The sequence below is a fragment of the Pogoniulus pusillus genome, chromosome W (assembly GCF_015220805.1).
Source record: "Pogoniulus pusillus isolate bPogPus1 chromosome W, bPogPus1.pri, whole genome shotgun sequence".
Taxonomy (NCBI): Eukaryota; Metazoa; Chordata; class Aves; order Piciformes; family Lybiidae; genus Pogoniulus; species Pogoniulus pusillus.
This window is the reverse complement of record NC_087308.1, coordinates 5,656,907-5,673,614: the sequence shown is the minus strand read 5'-3', so window position 1 is coordinate 5,673,614 and position 16,708 is coordinate 5,656,907. Positions and strand designations below refer to the sequence as shown.

Below are 16,708 nucleotides of genomic sequence, written 5' to 3'. Positions count from 1 at the left end.
ACAAGTGATAGGAGAGGCAACAGCTTTGAGTTGTGCCAGGGTAGGGTTAGGTTGGACATGAGGAAAAATTTCTTCCCTGAAAAGGTTGCCAAGCCCTGGAACAGTGGAGTCCCCATTCCCAGAGGTATTTAAAAGCCATGTAGATGTGGTGCTGACGGATATGGTTTAGTGGTGATCTGGCAGTGCTGGACTAACAATTTGACTTGATGATCTGAAAGGTCTCTTTGAACCAAAATTATTCTATTCTTCTACATATACAAAGCCACATTTTAATGGAGATATGTATGTGTTTAGCTCACATTACAGTAATCTAGCATTTTGATTGTCGCTATACAACATTTCTGAAGACAGGGAATCATTTTATTCTTTTTAATTTCAAAGAAGAAAAGTTGCAAGGTTGCTTTGACTCTTTGTGCTTCCAAAGCCTGGCACATGGTGAGAACAAAAAAAATCTGGCTTTCTATCCACCTTCCTCTGCTCCTTTGTAAAATCTATACATCACTCTGTGGTGTGGACAGCTAATATTCAGTTTGCATACATAAAAGCATGAGCTGCTACTTTTATCCTTGAAGGCAGAGCTTCTGGAAGTACTGCAAAGCTCTGAGGGTTTTTTTCCTCACACAGTTCCCATTTTTGAACACATTACAGCAGTGGCCTAGAAAGACTGCTGTAATTAATTCAGTGAAAAAAAAGCATTCTTTACTTGTAATTTCAAAAGGAAGGCACAGACTGGAGGTAAACCCGAATATTATCAAATGCTACAGACAGCTGAAGATTTCCAGATCTGCAGAGTACCTTGCTCTCTCGATGGCTTCTGTTCTATGAACATTTGAAAGCTGACCCAGGCAAAACCGATCTCCTCCAGAAGGATCCACATATCCATCAACAGTGACAACAGGACAGCTTGAAGGGACCTTAAACGTTTCTCCAACTTGCACATCCATTTCAAAGTATGCAATTGAACACCAGTATTCTGGAGCTGAAGAATATAGATACAATTAACTGACTGAAAAGCACCAAAAAAAACCCCATAAACCCACTCCAGACAATCAAGCCTTCTGCAACTGCATTTGTTATTCAGAGCAATGTACACATCCACATAAGCAAGTTCAGAGAGACAAAGACATGTTTAATAGCGCAGGAAAAAAACACATACTGCAACGAGCATAGGCTTGTCATTTTTCTTTGAGCACACATCAATGCTAGAAGGTTTTCTAGTTAAGATCTTCCAAGCCTTTCATACAACTTATAATTCCAGTTGGATTTTGTAAGTCATCTACATTCCTGCACCTTATAATTACAACTTGATTTTTGTAAGTCATGGGATAAAACAAGAAAGCATTAAGCAAGGGAGCAGAACAAAATGGCATGTTTCAATAGCAAACTGAAATAGCACTCAAGCTATTTTAAAGACTGCTTACAAAGGAAAGATGATGTGACACAGTCGACTTGCTAGAGGGCAGGGATGCCATCCAGAGGGACCTGGACAGGCTGGAGAGGTGGGCCCAGGACAACATCATGACATTCAACAAGGCCAAGTGTAAGGTCCTGCACCAGGGGCAGCGCAATCCCAAGCACAGATACAGGCTGGGTGACAAATGGCTGAAGAGCAGCCCTGAGGAAAAGGACCTGGGGGTCTTGGTTGATGAAAAGCTCGACATGAGCCGGCAGTGTGCACGTGCAGCCCAAACAGCCAACTGTGTCCTGGGCTGCAGCAAGAAAAGTGTGGCCAGCAGGTGAAGGGAGGTGATTCTCCCTCTTTACTCTGCTCTCCTCAGACCCCACCTGGAGTACTGTGTGCAGTTCTGGAGCCCCCAACACAAGGACATGGAACTGTTAGAGTGAGTCCAGAGGAGGGCCATGAAGATGCTCAGAGGGCTGGAGCATCTCTGCTACAAGAGTTGGGGCTCTTCAGCCTGGAGAAGGCTTCGAGGAGACCTTATAGTGGCCTTCCAGTATCTGAAGGGGACCAACAGGAAGGCTGGGGAGGTACTATTTACAAGGTAATGTAATTACAGGACAAGGGGTAATGGGTTTAAACTGGATGAGGGGAGATTCAAACTAGATGTTAGAAAGAAGTTCTTTACACTGAGGGTGGTGAGACACTGGAACAGGTTGCTCAGAGAGGTTGTGGATACTCCCTCCCTGGAGGTGTTCAAGGCCAGATTGGATGAGGCCTTGAGCAACCTGTTCTAGTGGGAGGTGCCCCTGCCTATGGCGGGGGATTTGAACTGGATGATCTTTGAGGTCCTTTCCAACCTAAACCATTCTGTGATTCTATGATACTTGGAAGAAGTCACCATGTGAGGAGGGACAACCCTGACTCATTAGAGAAAAAATCCAAACACTCAAGTGAGCCAGGAAACTTGACAAAGCACACAAAGTGATTTTGTATATATATATATCTGCTGCTTAATGTTATAAAAGGTTATTCATATTTAATAATTGGTGGAACGATTAATAAAAAATATTAATTTATTAACCCCAAAATCCCACCCAAACATTAATAAAACCTATTTTCAGATTCATAATATTCAGTTGTGGAAAGGGTGCGGACAAGCAGGAATATGTAATAATTTAAGCAATTTAGGAAAATCTGGAAAGTGCAAACAACAATTCAAATTAGAAAGGGATATTTTGGCAAAATGCTGGCTTACCCACAAGGGGACTCTAGGCAACAGAACCCTTTAACAGATGCCTATTAGATTTGCCAGGCTTGCTCACAGCATTAGCTTCTCAGGGGAGTGCATCCCTGGGTGTGGTACAAAGACTGTTACCACCACTGGGGCTCCTCCGGGCAGTTCCTTTTCTCTGAGGGATGTGTCCCTTCTGCGCATTACAGGCAGGCAACTGGTGCGGCTGGTTGGCAGGCTTGCTTGGGATAGCTCTTGTCCCTGCAGCTCTGGAGCCAGCAGCAGTGGTGCACGCTAGGAGAGGTTCTTTCAGCTGCAATCTCTGCAGAAGCTCTTGTTGCTTTTCCAGGTAAACAAGGCAAGTTGCTCACCATCATGGCCAGTATAAATACAGGCCCAAAGACAATGAGAGGCCAATGATAACAGATATAGAAATTTAATACTTTAACCTACGGAATCAGATTTATCCAAACATGGCCAGACACACACACGGTTTCATAGGTGTATTACAAGGGTCAGGTTGCATGCACCTCACATGCAATATGTACTTGCTTAGACCCCAGGTCACTGACGCTAGAGCATGCCTGGGAAAGCCAGGGCATGTTTTTGGGCTTGTGCCCCTCTAGGACACTGAATTAATACTGTCTTCAGACACATTAAAACCTGAAGTTACCATAATTTCGAGGACTCAGACTTTGGGGACTTGGCACCTTTGCTGATTATAAGGACCTATTTCCACACAAGGGTAAACACAGTTGGCACTTCAACAGCAAAGACAATCTTCACTATGTACTCCAGAAGACCTTACATGACAGGACCTAAACACAGTAGCCCAATAAGCCACGAGGAAAAAGCTCTCCCAGTGCTGACAGTGGTACTCATTCGTTACACAATGCAGCACTGAGCAGCACACCTACTTGTCTTAAGATCTACTTTTATTAGAATAAACCAAGGTGCCTGAATTCCTTTAAGTATTTTTATCTTCAAATAAATACTCATGTCTTCAAGGAGTGAAATGGGTGAAATCAATAGGGTTCCAGTCTTCAAAAAGGGCAAGAAGGAAGACCCAGGAAACTATAGGCCAGTCAGTCTTCCCTCTATTCCTGAAAAGATGATGGAACAGGTCATTCTGGTTGTCACCTCAAAGCATGTGGAGGAAAAGAGGGTCATCAGAAGTAGCTAACATGGATTCACCGAGGGGAAGTCATGTCTGGCTAATTTGATAGTGTTCTACAAGGGCATGACTGGATGAATAGGTGAGGGGAAGGCAGTGGATGTTGTCTACCTTTACTTCACCATGACTTTTGACATCATATCCCACAGCATCATCATAAGCAAGTTTAGGAAGCGTGAATGGACAGTGGGGTGGATTGAAAACTGACTGAAAGTAGAGCTCAGAGGGTTGTGGTCAGTGGCACAGAATCTAGTTGGAGGTCCATAACAAGTGGTGTTCCCCAGGGGGTCAGTACTGGGTTGAGTTCTGTTCAATATGGCCAATCTTGCTCAGTTAGGCTAATGGCATCCTGAGGTGCATCAAGAAGATTATGGCAAGCAAGTCAAGGGAAGTTCTTCTGCTCCCCTACTCTGCCCCAATGAGGCTTCATCTGAAGAACTGTGTCCAGTTCTGGGCTTCCCAATTTAAGAACGGGGAACTGCTTGACAGGTGTTATGGTTTTGACTCAGTCAGCAACTGAGTTCACACATAGCTACTCACACAAACTCCCCCACACCACCCTCCCAGTGGAATGGTAAGGAGAATTGGGAGCAAAAGAATAAACAAAAACCCTGTGGGTTGACATGAGGAGAGTTTGATGGAATAATACCAAAAAATACCATATTTCTTTCTTGGGAGAGAGCAAAGCAAGGCAAAGTGAAGCAAAGCAAGAGAGATGAGAGAAGGTGCAAAACCAGGAAGCAGAAAAAAAGAAAGTGAAGCCCAAAAACAGGAAGCATCTCATAGTCTGAACTCCAAGCCCCATTATCCTTTGCCCCAGCCAGCCCTTTCCTTATCCAGCAGGCATAATGTCAGCATGGTATTGAAAACACATTAGCTGGTTCAGCTAGCTGTCTTAATTGGTGTTCCCTTCCAGCTGAAATCTAGACCTTCTACACCCCTTATTCTATACAATCTACATCATGCCTATCAGTAATTAACATAACACAACACACTTTATACAACATTCAACACACCTCACACTATGTGTGACATTCACTGTCTATTCTCACACAAAATGAGATCACCTTGCAGTACACAGTGGATGTCTCCATCCTCCCACATCACCCACCAGGTGCATCCAGGTCCCTGGACAAAAGCAATCCCATGGATGGGGTTGCCTTTGCCTAAAGCAGGACTAAGCCAGACCATGTTCCCTAATACAATGTTCATATGCACTACAGGGATTTTATCTGCTTCTACAGCATATTAGAATTTGAACTGGACAGAGGCAGTGTGATTACATGGGATCAAAGGATGTCAGGAGTTGGAAGGGACCCAAAGAGATCATTGAGTCCACCCCCCCCGACAGAGCAGGACCATAATCTAGCTCAGGTCACAGAGGAATGCATCCAGACAGGCCTTGAAAGTCTCCAGAGAAGGAATCATAGAATCACAGAATCAACCAGGTTGGAAGAGACCTCGAAGATCATCCAGTCCAACCTATCACCCAGCCCTTTCCAGTCAACTAGACCATGGCACTAAGTGCCTCATCCAGTCTTTTCTTGAACACCTCCAGGGATGGTGCCTCCACCACCTGCCTGGGTAGCCCATTCCAATGGCAAATCACTCTCTCTGGGAAGAACTTCCTCCTAACATCCAGCCCATACTTTCCCCGGCACAACTTGAGACTCTGTCCCCTTGTTCTATTGCTGGTTGCCTGGGAGAAGAGACCAACCCCCACTTGGCTGCAACCTCCCTTCAGGTAGTTGTAGACAGCAATGAGGTCACCCCTGAGCCTCCTCTTCTCCAGGCTAAACAACCCCAGCTCCCTCAGCCTCTCCTCATAGGGTTTGTGTTCCAGGCCCCTCGCCACCTTTGTTGCCCTTCTCTGGACATGTTCCAGCACCTCAACATCTCTCTTGAATTGAGGGGCCCAGAAATGGACACAGTACTCAAGGTGTGGCCTGACCAGTGTTGAGTACAGGGGAAGAATAACCTCCCTTGTCCTACTGGCCACACTGTTCCTGATGCAGGCCAGGATGCACTGGCTCTCTTGGCCACCTGGGCACACTGCTGGCTCATCTTCAGCCTACTATCTATCAGTACCCCCAGGTCCCTTTCCTCCTGGCTGCTCTCCAGCCACTCTGTCCCCAGCCTGTAGTGCTGCTTGGGGTTGTTGTGGCCAAAGTGCAGAACCCTGCACTTGGCCTTGTTAAATGTCATCCCGTTGGCCTCTGCCCACCTATCCAACCTGTCTAAGTCCCTCTGCAGGGCTCTCTTACCCTCCAACAGATCAACACCTGCTCCTAGCTTGGTGTCATCTGCAAACTTACTGATGCTGGACTCAATCCCCTTGTCCAGATCATCAGTAATGATATTGAACATAACTGGGCCCAGCACTGATCCTTGGGGAACACCACTAGTGACTGGCTGTCACTAGTTGTGGAGGAGACTCCACAACCTCTCTGGGGAGCCTGTTCCAGTGTTCTGTGACCCTTGCAGTAAAGAAGTTCCCCCTTGTGTTGAGGTGGAACCTCTTGTGCTGCATCTTACATCCATTGCTCCTTGTCCTATCACAGGGAGCAAGTGAGAAGAGCCTGTCCCCCCCCTCCTGACACCCAGCCTTCAGATATTTATAAACATTTATTAAATCCTCTCAGTCTTCTCTTCTCCAGGCTAAACAGTCCCATGTCCCTCAACCTCTCCTCATAAGGCAGTGCTCCAGTCCCCTAATCATCCTCATAGCCCTCCACTGGGCCCTCTCCAGCAGGTCCCTGTCCCTCTTAAATTGGGGAGCCCAAAACTGAAGGCAGTACTCAAGAGGAGGTCTCACCAGGGCAGAGTAGAGGGGAAGGAGAACCTCCCTTGATCTGTTAGATCCTCTGGTATGGCTTGTGCTAGATGTGCATCCCAATTTTTAAAGGTCCCTCCTCCCATTGCTCTCAGGGTGATTTTTAGCAGGCCATTATAATGTTCAATCTTCCCAGCAGCTAGTGTGTGACAGGGGATGTGATACACTCGCTCAATGCCATGCTCCTTGGCCCAACAGTCTACAAGGCTATTAATCCCATTATTTGACTCAATTCTGTTTGGAGTGCCATGCCAATAAAATATTTGTTTTTCAAGGCCCAGGATAGTGTTCATGGCAGTGGCACGGGGCACTGAACATGTTTCCAGTCATCCAGTGGTTGCTTCCACCATTGTAAACACATGGTGTTTGCTTTTGTGGGTTTGTGACAGTGTGACATAGTTAATTCACCAGGCTTCCCCATATTTATATTTCAGCCATCGCCCTCCATACCACAAAGGCTTTACCCACTTGGCCTGTTTGATTGCAATACACATTTCACATTCATGGATAACTTGTGTTTCCTGGTTTAGGGCCATGAGCCACCCATGACCAGGGGAGTAAAAATGAAAATGCTGCATACTGATTGGAAGATTAAATGATGATTCTATTTACAAGTGTGTGTGTACATATATATAAGGCATTCAGGTAGAATCAATAAATTCACAAACTAGGTTGAGCCTACCAGACCAAAACCTTCTAGATTCCTCACCCCATTCAACTTCACCAGGCCTGAGAGTAGGCCAAAACTGTCTTCCCCACCTCAGGCTCACTAGAAGAGAGTGATATCAGCTATGCACTGCTTTATATACTGTGATACCAGGAAGTGAAATAGAATAACCATATTACAATATCCTGGGATGACCAGGTCTGTCCCTTGGGACTCTCTCTCCATCTCTTTGGAGGACTTCGTCTCTGTGGTTTTTCTTAAGGTGGCAACTAGCTCAAACTACCACACTGTACAATGGTGTCCATAATTAAGTTCACCCCTCAATTTTGAGCCCATCTGTATGTCATATCCCTCCCTTGATCACCTGAGGTATCATGGGTCCACTGAGCTATAATAGTAATTCACCCTTATGCTGACAGTCTGTTGTGAATTATAGGCAAAATTAATATATTAATTTTTATATCAAGGCAAAAATATTAATAAATATGAAAATTGTTTATTAAAATTAAATCTCGCCAGAGAACTTACTTATAAGGTTCAAACACATGGTTGGGTATTTACACACAGGGAAAACAGGCAATTTAACCAATTAAGAAAACTATAAAAAATATAAACAATTTAAACAGTTGGAAAGAAAATCTTGTGGTCGATATGCCACTTGTCCTCTAGGGGGACATGAGAGGCACCTTTCTGCTAAGGCAGAAGGCACAATAGAGTAACTTTAATTACAAAGATGCTTTTAGAGTATTTACTCACAAGCTAGTATCTCCAGATTTCCAGGGCTACATTATAGTATCAGACAGTACTCAAAGCATGTGGAGAGGTTGCTGTCAGTGGTTTGAAAACCATTAAAGGCTTTTGGAGTTTTCCCCAGGCTCTGACAGGATACTGAGGGTTAACAGTCTCTGACCTGGACTTGACTCCTTCCAGGACGGATGGTATGCAGGCAGACATGCTGTCTTAGTGGTGGCTTATTCTTGCCACAGTGTGAAGACACTTAATGCCTTTTCCTGGTAAACTTGAGGCATGGCAAAGTTTCCAGGTAGACAAGCTCAAAGCATCAAAGCAAAGCTGGTCTGGAGCAGAAGGCAGACCACAATGAAGCAAAAGCATGATGTGGCGTGGCAGGGCAGAGCAGAGAGCCATGAGGTGGAGCAGAGTAGAGCAGAGCATGTTGTTTACAATTTGACTCCATTTATTATTTGCCTGAGGGTAATGGGTCCTTTGTCCACAGAGATTCACCAATCAGAATGGCACTTTGCCGAAACTGACTATATTAGGTGAAGTCAGGAGCCTGCTTTCCCTTATTTGGGAAAACACAGGTGCTGCGGTAGGCCTGAATAGGCCAAAATAGGCTTACACATGTCCTGGCTTGCCCAGACATATTTTTCTGCTCTCCCTCCTTCTGCTATGGGGAGAAGCAACTGCAGGAAAAAGGACAAAGAACCTGGAGCTACTGGGTATAAGGACGCTGGCTTGCCCAGACTTGTTTTGCTCCTGTTTACATCCTGTGGTAAACAAGGTACATACACTTGGCTTGTGCCTACCTTGTGCAAGGCCTATGTTTTCCCAAATTTGGTTAAAGCAAGTCTATAGCTTCACCTAATATGGTCAAGTTTGGCTAACTGCCATTCTGATTGGCTACTGTGTGTCCAAAGGCCCATTAGTCTCAGGCTGTATTGATAAAAAGAGATGAGCAGGTAACACAACATGTTCTGCCATTGTATTTGTGCTTGCTGCTGTTGCTGCCTGCTGCCATGCTCTCTGCCTCTGGCAGGGATTCTGCCATTGCCTTCTGCAGCACTGTTTTGCTAAGCTATAAGTTAGCTCTGCTGAATAACAAGCCCTGTGCTCTGGGTTTGTTTGCCTGAAAATTGCCTGCTTCGAGTTTAGCAGAAACAGGCATAAATGCCTTCACGTGATAGGCCTGCATAGCCAGTGTGACATTGTGCTAAGACTGTACATTGCAAGACATCCTGCCTACACCTGCCAAGATGAGGAGCCCTGGAAGGGACACACAGATCATCCAAAGGAGCCAGGATAAGGTCAGCGATCACCTGCCTCCTTCCTCAGCATCCTTGATAAAGCCTGGGAAGAATCAGAAGCCTCAGTGGCTAGGTGTATAAAGTTAACCCCAGGTGCAATGGTTAGCCCACTCCCACTTCCTGTCTAGACCCCCTGTAAAAACAGAGGAGCTTCCTGTTTCTCTCTCTACTCTGCCTGCCTGATAGCAACACCCTTGTTCCTGCTGTGCCACATGGCCACCCTACCATGTGGTGGGACAACCACCTTCTGAATCTACCTACATCCATTGCCATCAATCTGGTTGTATATATATTTTGTATCATTTCCCTTCCCTATACATTTTTGTAACTCCCCTTAAATACCTTTTATTGTTAAAGTTTTTCTTTTAACCTCCAAATCAAAGCAAGACTATTCTTTGGGTGTTTTACCCCTTTTCACTCACTACATTTAATTCACAGTATCACAGTATCACAGTATCACCAAGGTTGGAAGAGACCTCACAGATCATCAAGTCCAACCCTTTACCACAGTGCCCAAGGCTAGACCATGGCACCAAGTGCCACATCCAACCTTGCCTTGAACTGCCCCAGGGACGACGACTCCACCACCTCCCCAGGCAGCCCATTCCAGTGCCCAGTGACTCTCTCAGTGAAGAACTTTCTCCTCACCTCGAGCCGAAATTTCCCCTGGCGCAGCCTGAGGCTGTGTCCTCTTGTTCTGGAGCTGGCCACCTGAGAGAAGAGAGCAACCTCCTCCTGGCCACAACCACCCTTCAGGTAGTTGTAGACAGCAATAAGGTCACCCCTGAGCCTCCTCTTCTCCAGGCTAAACAACCCCAGCTCCCTAAGCCTCTCCTCGTAGGGCTTGTGCTCGAGGCCTCTCACCAGCCTCGTCGCCCTTCTCTGGACACGCTCAAGCATCTCAATGTCCTTCCTAAACTGGGGGGCCCAGAACTGAACGCAGTACTCGAGGTGTGGTCTGACCAGTGCAGAGTACAGGGGCAGAATGACCTCCCTGCTCCTGCTGACCACACCACTCCTGATGCAGGCCAGGATGCCACTGGCTCTCTTGGCCACCTGGGCACACTGCTGGCTCATGTTCAGGCGGGTATCAATCAGTACCCCCAGATCCCTCTCTGTCTGGCTGCTCTCCAGCCACTCCGACCCCAGCCTGTATCTCTGCATGGGGTTGTTGTGGCCAAAGTGCAGCACCCTGCACTTTGAGCTATTGAACCCCATCCCATTGGCCTCTGCCCATCTGTCCAGGCGGTCAAGGTCCCGCTGCAGAGCCCTTCTGCCCTCCAGCTCAGTCACATCTGCCCCCAGCTTAGTGTCATCTGCAAACTTGCTGATGACTGACTCGATGCTCTCATCCAGATCATCTATGAAGATGTTAAAGAGGATGGGGCCCAGCACTGATCCCTGAGGGACACCACTAGTGACTGGCCGCCAGCTGGATGTGGCACCATTCACCACCACTCTCTGGGTCCGGCCCTCCAGCCAGTTCCTAACCCAGCACAGAGTGTTACCATCCAAGCCGCGGGCTGACAGCTTAGCCAGCAGTTTGCTGTGGGGGACAGTGTCAAAGGCCTTGCTGAAGTCCAGATAGACCACATCCACAGGCCTCCCCACATCCACCAAGCGGGTCACCTGATCATAGAAGGAGATCAGGTTGGAGAGGCAGGATCTGCCCTTCCTAAACCCATGCTGGCTGGACCTGAGATCCTTGCCATCCCTCAGGTGCGCAGTTATTGGCCCCAAGAGAACCTGCTCCATCAGTTTCCCTGGCACTGAGGTCAGGCTGACGGGTCTGTAGTTCCCAGGTTCCTCCATCCGACCCTTTTTGTGGATGGGGACCACGTTGGCCATTTTCCAGTCTCCTGGGACCTCTCCGGTGAGCCAGGACTGCTGGAAAATGATGGAGAGTGGCTTGGCCAGCTCAGCTGCCAGCTCTCTCAGCACCCTGGGATGGATCCCATCTGGTCCCATGGACTTGTGGGTGTCCAGGTGGCTCAGCAGGTCCTGAACTAATTCCTCATGAATTTCCAGGGGAACACACTGCTCCCCGACCCCATCCCCCAGTTTAAGAGGCCATTTGCCTCCTCCTCCTCTCTCCTTACTGTTGAAAACTGAGGCGAAGAAGGCATTCAGGACCTCTGCCTTTGCTTCATCATCAGTTATAGTGTTCCCCTCCCGGTCCAGTAAGGAGTGGAGGCTCTTCTTGCCCTTCCTTTTAGCGTTGATAAATTTATAAAAGTGTTTTTTGTTAACTTTCACGGAAGTGGCCAGCCTAAGTTCTAGCTGAGCCTTAGCCTCTCTAATTTTTCTCCTACATAGTCTGGCTACCTCCTTAAACACATCAGGAGAAGCCTTCCCCTCCTTCCAGAGGCGATACACCCTCTTTTTTTCCCCCACTTCCTTCAGGAGCTCTTTGCTCATCCAGGCTGGTCGCCTCCCCCTGCGGCTCATCTTTCGGCACGTGGGAACTGCCAGTTCCTGTGCCTTCAAGAGCTCCTGTTTAAAGTAAGTCCAACCATCCTGGACCCCTTTGTTCTCAAGAACTGCTGCCCAGGGGACATTGGAAATAAGTTCCTTGAGCAAATTGAAGTTTGCCCTCCTAAAGTCCAAGGTGTAGGTTTTGTTGAAGTGCCTCCCTACCTCCCTGTATATTGAAAACTCCACTAACTCGTGGTCGCTATACCCCAGGCAGCCTCCCACTATCACATCTCCTACCAGCCCTTCTCTGTTGGAGAGCAGCAGATCAAGCTGAGCTTGACCCCTGGTAGGCTCGTTTAACAGTTGGGTCATGAAGCTGTCCTCCATGCACTCCAGAAATCTCCTGGACTGCCTCCTCTCTGCCGAATTAAGTTCCCAGCAGATATCTGGCAGGTTAAAGTCACCCACAAGGACAAGATCTGAAGATCTTGAGACAGCCTCCAACTGTTTGTAAAATATCTCATCTGTTCCCTCATCCTGGTTGGGTGGTCTGTAACAGACTCCAACCAGGATGTCAGATTTATTAGTCCTACCTCTGATTTTAATTCCTTTCTTTCCAAAGGGGAGAGAGGGGAAGGCATCCTATTATTGTATTGTTCTGTTAGGCTTATGGGCTCTGGGAAGCTTAAACTAGAACCAATACACTAAGAACCCACTCCAAGTGTTTGGATACTGTCTGAAACTGTAGCTAGTCCTGCGAGTCAGGAGATTTTTTTTTTGTGAGTAAATACAGCCTCTTTAACAAAATTTTGTAAACTCTTGTAATTCACATAGCCTTTTGTCATAAGCAGAAAGGAGCTCCTTGAGTCCATCTAGTGAACAAGCGGTATATTGACCCACTGTTTGTCCTTGGTCATCTTTCCATGATACTATTGCCAATGAGTTGGCATATTGTCATGGTATGCCTGATAGGCCTAAAATAGGCTTAATACATATACTGACTTGCCCAGACATGTTTTTCTGCTCCATAAGAGAAGCAGCTGTGGGAAAAGAAGACAAAAGAGCATGGAGCCACTAAATCTAAGGACTCTGGCTTGTCCAGGTCCTGTGGTAAACAAAGTACACACACTTAACTTGTGCCTGCATTGTGTAAGGCCTATGCTTTTCCTGAATTTGGATAAAACAAGCCTATGGCTTTGACTAATATGGTATGGTTTAGCTAACTGCCATTCTGATTGACTATTCTGTGTCCAGAGGCCCATTGATCTCAGCCCACATAGATAAAAGGAGATACACAGGTAAACAACATGCTCAGCCGTGCTCTGGTGCGCTCTGCCATTCTATTCATGTCTGCTGTTGCCTGCTGCCTTATTGTTTGCCTGGAAACTCCACTATCACGACTTTACCAGGAACAGACTCTAAATGCCTCCACGCAATCAGCCTGTGTGGCCAGTGTGACATCACGCTGAGACTGCACATAGCAAGACAGCCTATTGCCTTTTGCCATAAGCGGAAAGAGCTCCTTGAGTCCATCTAGTGGGCAAGCGGTATATCGACCCCAAGCAGCATTTGACCACAGGAAACTTCTCTTCCAGTTCAATTAATGTTTATATATTTTGCTGGTTAGTACTAGCTCTAGATATTATCTATAAAATGTTTCCATGAACGTGTAATAACCTGAATATTATTAAAATGAGTGGTCAGGAGTGGCAAGAGTTCTGAATATCAAAATTAATAAACAATATTAATTTTGGAAAAAATATAATCTCACATCAATTAATTTCCCCTTCATTAACACATATGATGTTAGTGCATTCCACATAAAACTCTTCCACATGGCTGGTGTGCCTACAGTTTCATCTGGGTCTGTAGGCTGAGAATTGTCATTTGTGTTATTATAGAGGATTTCCAGCACAACTAATTCCTTGAAGTACTGGATGCCTTTTGCCATGGTGGTCCACTTCCCTGGGTAACACATAATATCTTCCTTGAAGGGCTATCTATCCTTCATGTCTGATAGAAGTTGTCTCCAGAGGCAAACTGTGTCTGTTTTCTAATCACCTTGTCAACGCCCCTTGCCCAGACAAGGAACCCATCTGCTAGGTTTCCCTACCCTCTAACTCCAAACCACTAGCCCCATTATCCCAACTTTGGGGTAGCCAAGTAATAATATGCTTGCCTGGAATGGCACCAAAATCCTTTCACATGTCCCACAGCTCATCCAGGGATAAAGGTCAAGTGATCACCTCTGGCTCTCTCTCTTATTCCCATGATGACACTGATTCATCCTCACCCTTTGAAAAACTAACCGATTTTTTCATATATTTATTTTACTGTATAAGGACAATTGATACCTGCACAGGGTGGTTCTCTGGTGCAGCTGCACTGCCTGTCAGTGTGTCTTTATGCCTAGAGACCTTCTCTTACCTCTGAGGGTACTGAATAGTGATGAGAAGGGCTCCGGAAACATGGGCCATGCCCCAATGCATTGCAGTGATTTGTATTTCTTGGGAATTTCCAGGCTGACAACAGACTTTTTCCAAATATTTTACTAGTTTGTCGAGATGAAATTCCAAAACATCAGAGGTGACTGCTGTCCAAGACACTTGCCCATACTCTCCACTGTTCTGCCCCTTAAGTAAGATTACTAATAAATGACACCACCACCTATAAATACCAGCTTAACCAAGTGACCATGGAATAATCATATCATAATTTGTCCACAGGCAGTACAATAACATAATAGTTCTAATCAGTTTCCTTGAGGTGCTAACCACCACCACAGGGAGCACATAAAGTACATAAGGATTTATATAACAGAACCAGGAAAGCAAATGCATTAATATGGTTACCATACCAAGGGGAAAAAAAGTATACAAAATTATTTTAAAAAAATTTAGATAAATTTTCTCATTATCTTAACCCCTTCATGCCATACGTTGGGCACCAAAAAGGACTGTTACAGTTTTGATTCAGATGAAACATCACAGCTGCTCACACAAAACTCCAACACCACCCTCCCAGTGAGATGGTGTAACAGGTTAAACCCAGAGAATGGGTTAACCTGCCTGTTTCACCCCCCAACACAAAAGTGAGGGAAAAGTAACACATGAAAACTCTGGGTTGAGATAAAAAGATTTTAAATAAGAGCTTAATATAAAATGAGATAACATAAATGCCTAATAATACAATGCACAATTACCTTAGACTATTTGTAGAAAAAGCACAGCAAAATGCAGAAAAAAAAACAGTAGAAAGCAGAAAGCCAGTGTGCTAACCAAGTCCCACCTGTATCGCAGCCATTCCTGCAGGAAGGACCTAACACCCAAAAACCCCAGAACCCAAAAGCAGCAACTGGAACAGGAAATCTCTCATGTTGCAATCTGAACTTGAAGCCTCATAATACTTTGCTCCAAACAGCACTTTCATTTTGAAGCTGGCATGATGGCAGCATGTTATGAATAACAGCAGCCAATATTCAACTTGACCGATGACAGACGGCAAGGAAGATCAGGAGCAAATGAATAAACAAGAGCTCTGTGGGTTGAGACAATGAGAGTTTAATGGAATAATACAAAAAGTACTAGATTCTTTTTTTTGTTGGAGAGAGCAAAGCAAGTCGAAGCAAGAGGGTGCAAAACCCAGAAACAGAAGAGAGCAAAACCCGTAAACAGGAAGCATCTCATATCACAGTACAAACTCCAAGCCCCATCATCCTTTGCCCCAGTCAGCCCTTTCCTTACACAGTAAGGAATACCCATTCAGTACCATAGTATTGAATACCCATTTAGATGGGTCATCTGGCTGTTTTGGTTGGTGTTCCGTCCCAGCCAACCCCTGGACAACAGGGTACAGCAAAAGGTTATTAAAATGATGAGGGGATTAGAATATCTCTCTTATGATGAAAGGCTGAGAGACTTGGGGGGTTTTAGCCTAAAGAAGACTGAGGGAGAATCTGACCAATGCTTATAAATACTTAAAGGGAGGCTGTCATGAGGATTGTGATGGTTTGGGAGTTAACTGTGCCCCCCCCCTTACAAAATCACCCAGACTAGACTCAGCCAGCTGGAAATTAAGGAATGAAGCTTTATGTTCACAGCTTAGCACAATATACATCAGATATTTACAATATATTACAAATACATACAGCTATACATAGAAATATACAAGTTAAAGGTAATACAGAGACACAACACCCCTCCCAGAAATCAGCCACCAGGAGGGGCTCCCAACTACCCTTCCACCTTCTTTCCACCCCTCTACCTTATCCCAGAGTTTGCTATGTGCAAGGTGAGTTTGGAAGATCAGCAAGGGGGGTTAGAAGTAGAAGGATTAGTTATGGAGATCCAAGCAGAAGAGAACATACACTCCGACAGATACACACTGTCTTATCTATGTTCGTGTTCCTGTTTTTATACGTCTCAGTGAACTTATGAGTGAAGTAGACATCACCATTGCTTTCTTTTCACAGCCTATAATCTATTTTTTCTCATTAAAATATTCCAATTCTCCTCAAACTAGCACAAGGATGAAGCCACTCTTTTTTTTAGTGAGGCCCAGTGACAGGACAAGAGGCAATAGGCACAAACTTGAACGTTGGAAGTTCCATCTAAACATGAGGAGGAACTTCTTTACTTTGACAATGGCAAAGCACTGGAACAGGCTGCCTAGAGAGATAGTGGAATCTTGTCATAGTTTTTTATGTAATATCGCAACACACTTAGATTATTCTACTTTACTCTTTTTAAAGAAAAAGGGCAGTAAAATAATAACGCTCTTGCTGAATTGGAGAAAAAAAATGCAGAAAGGTTGTATTTAAAAATGTGCAGGAAAAATATGGCATACACCAATCTTTAACACCTAATACAGATACAGGATACATGAGAATTCCCTCAAAACCTTACCCCCAGCCAAGCCAAAATCCACCAAAAAAAGCCCAGT

The 16,708-nt window shown here is 45.5% G+C and overlaps 1 protein-coding gene across 3 annotated transcripts in view; it reads right to left on the bottom strand.

The window, feature by feature from the left end:
• The window catches only part of LOC135192885 (mothers against decapentaplegic homolog 4-like), a 69,365-nt gene that overhangs the window by 9,463 nt on the left and 43,194 nt on the right, over positions 1 to 16,708 (bottom strand). For all 3 annotated transcript variants that reach the window (XM_064176264.1, XM_064176265.1, XM_064176266.1), the window contains one exon: positions 796 to 979. In XM_064176264.1, coding sequence (XP_064032334.1) covers positions 796 to 979 — 184 coding nt within the window. The remainder of the gene's footprint in view (positions 1 to 795; positions 980 to 16,708) is intronic.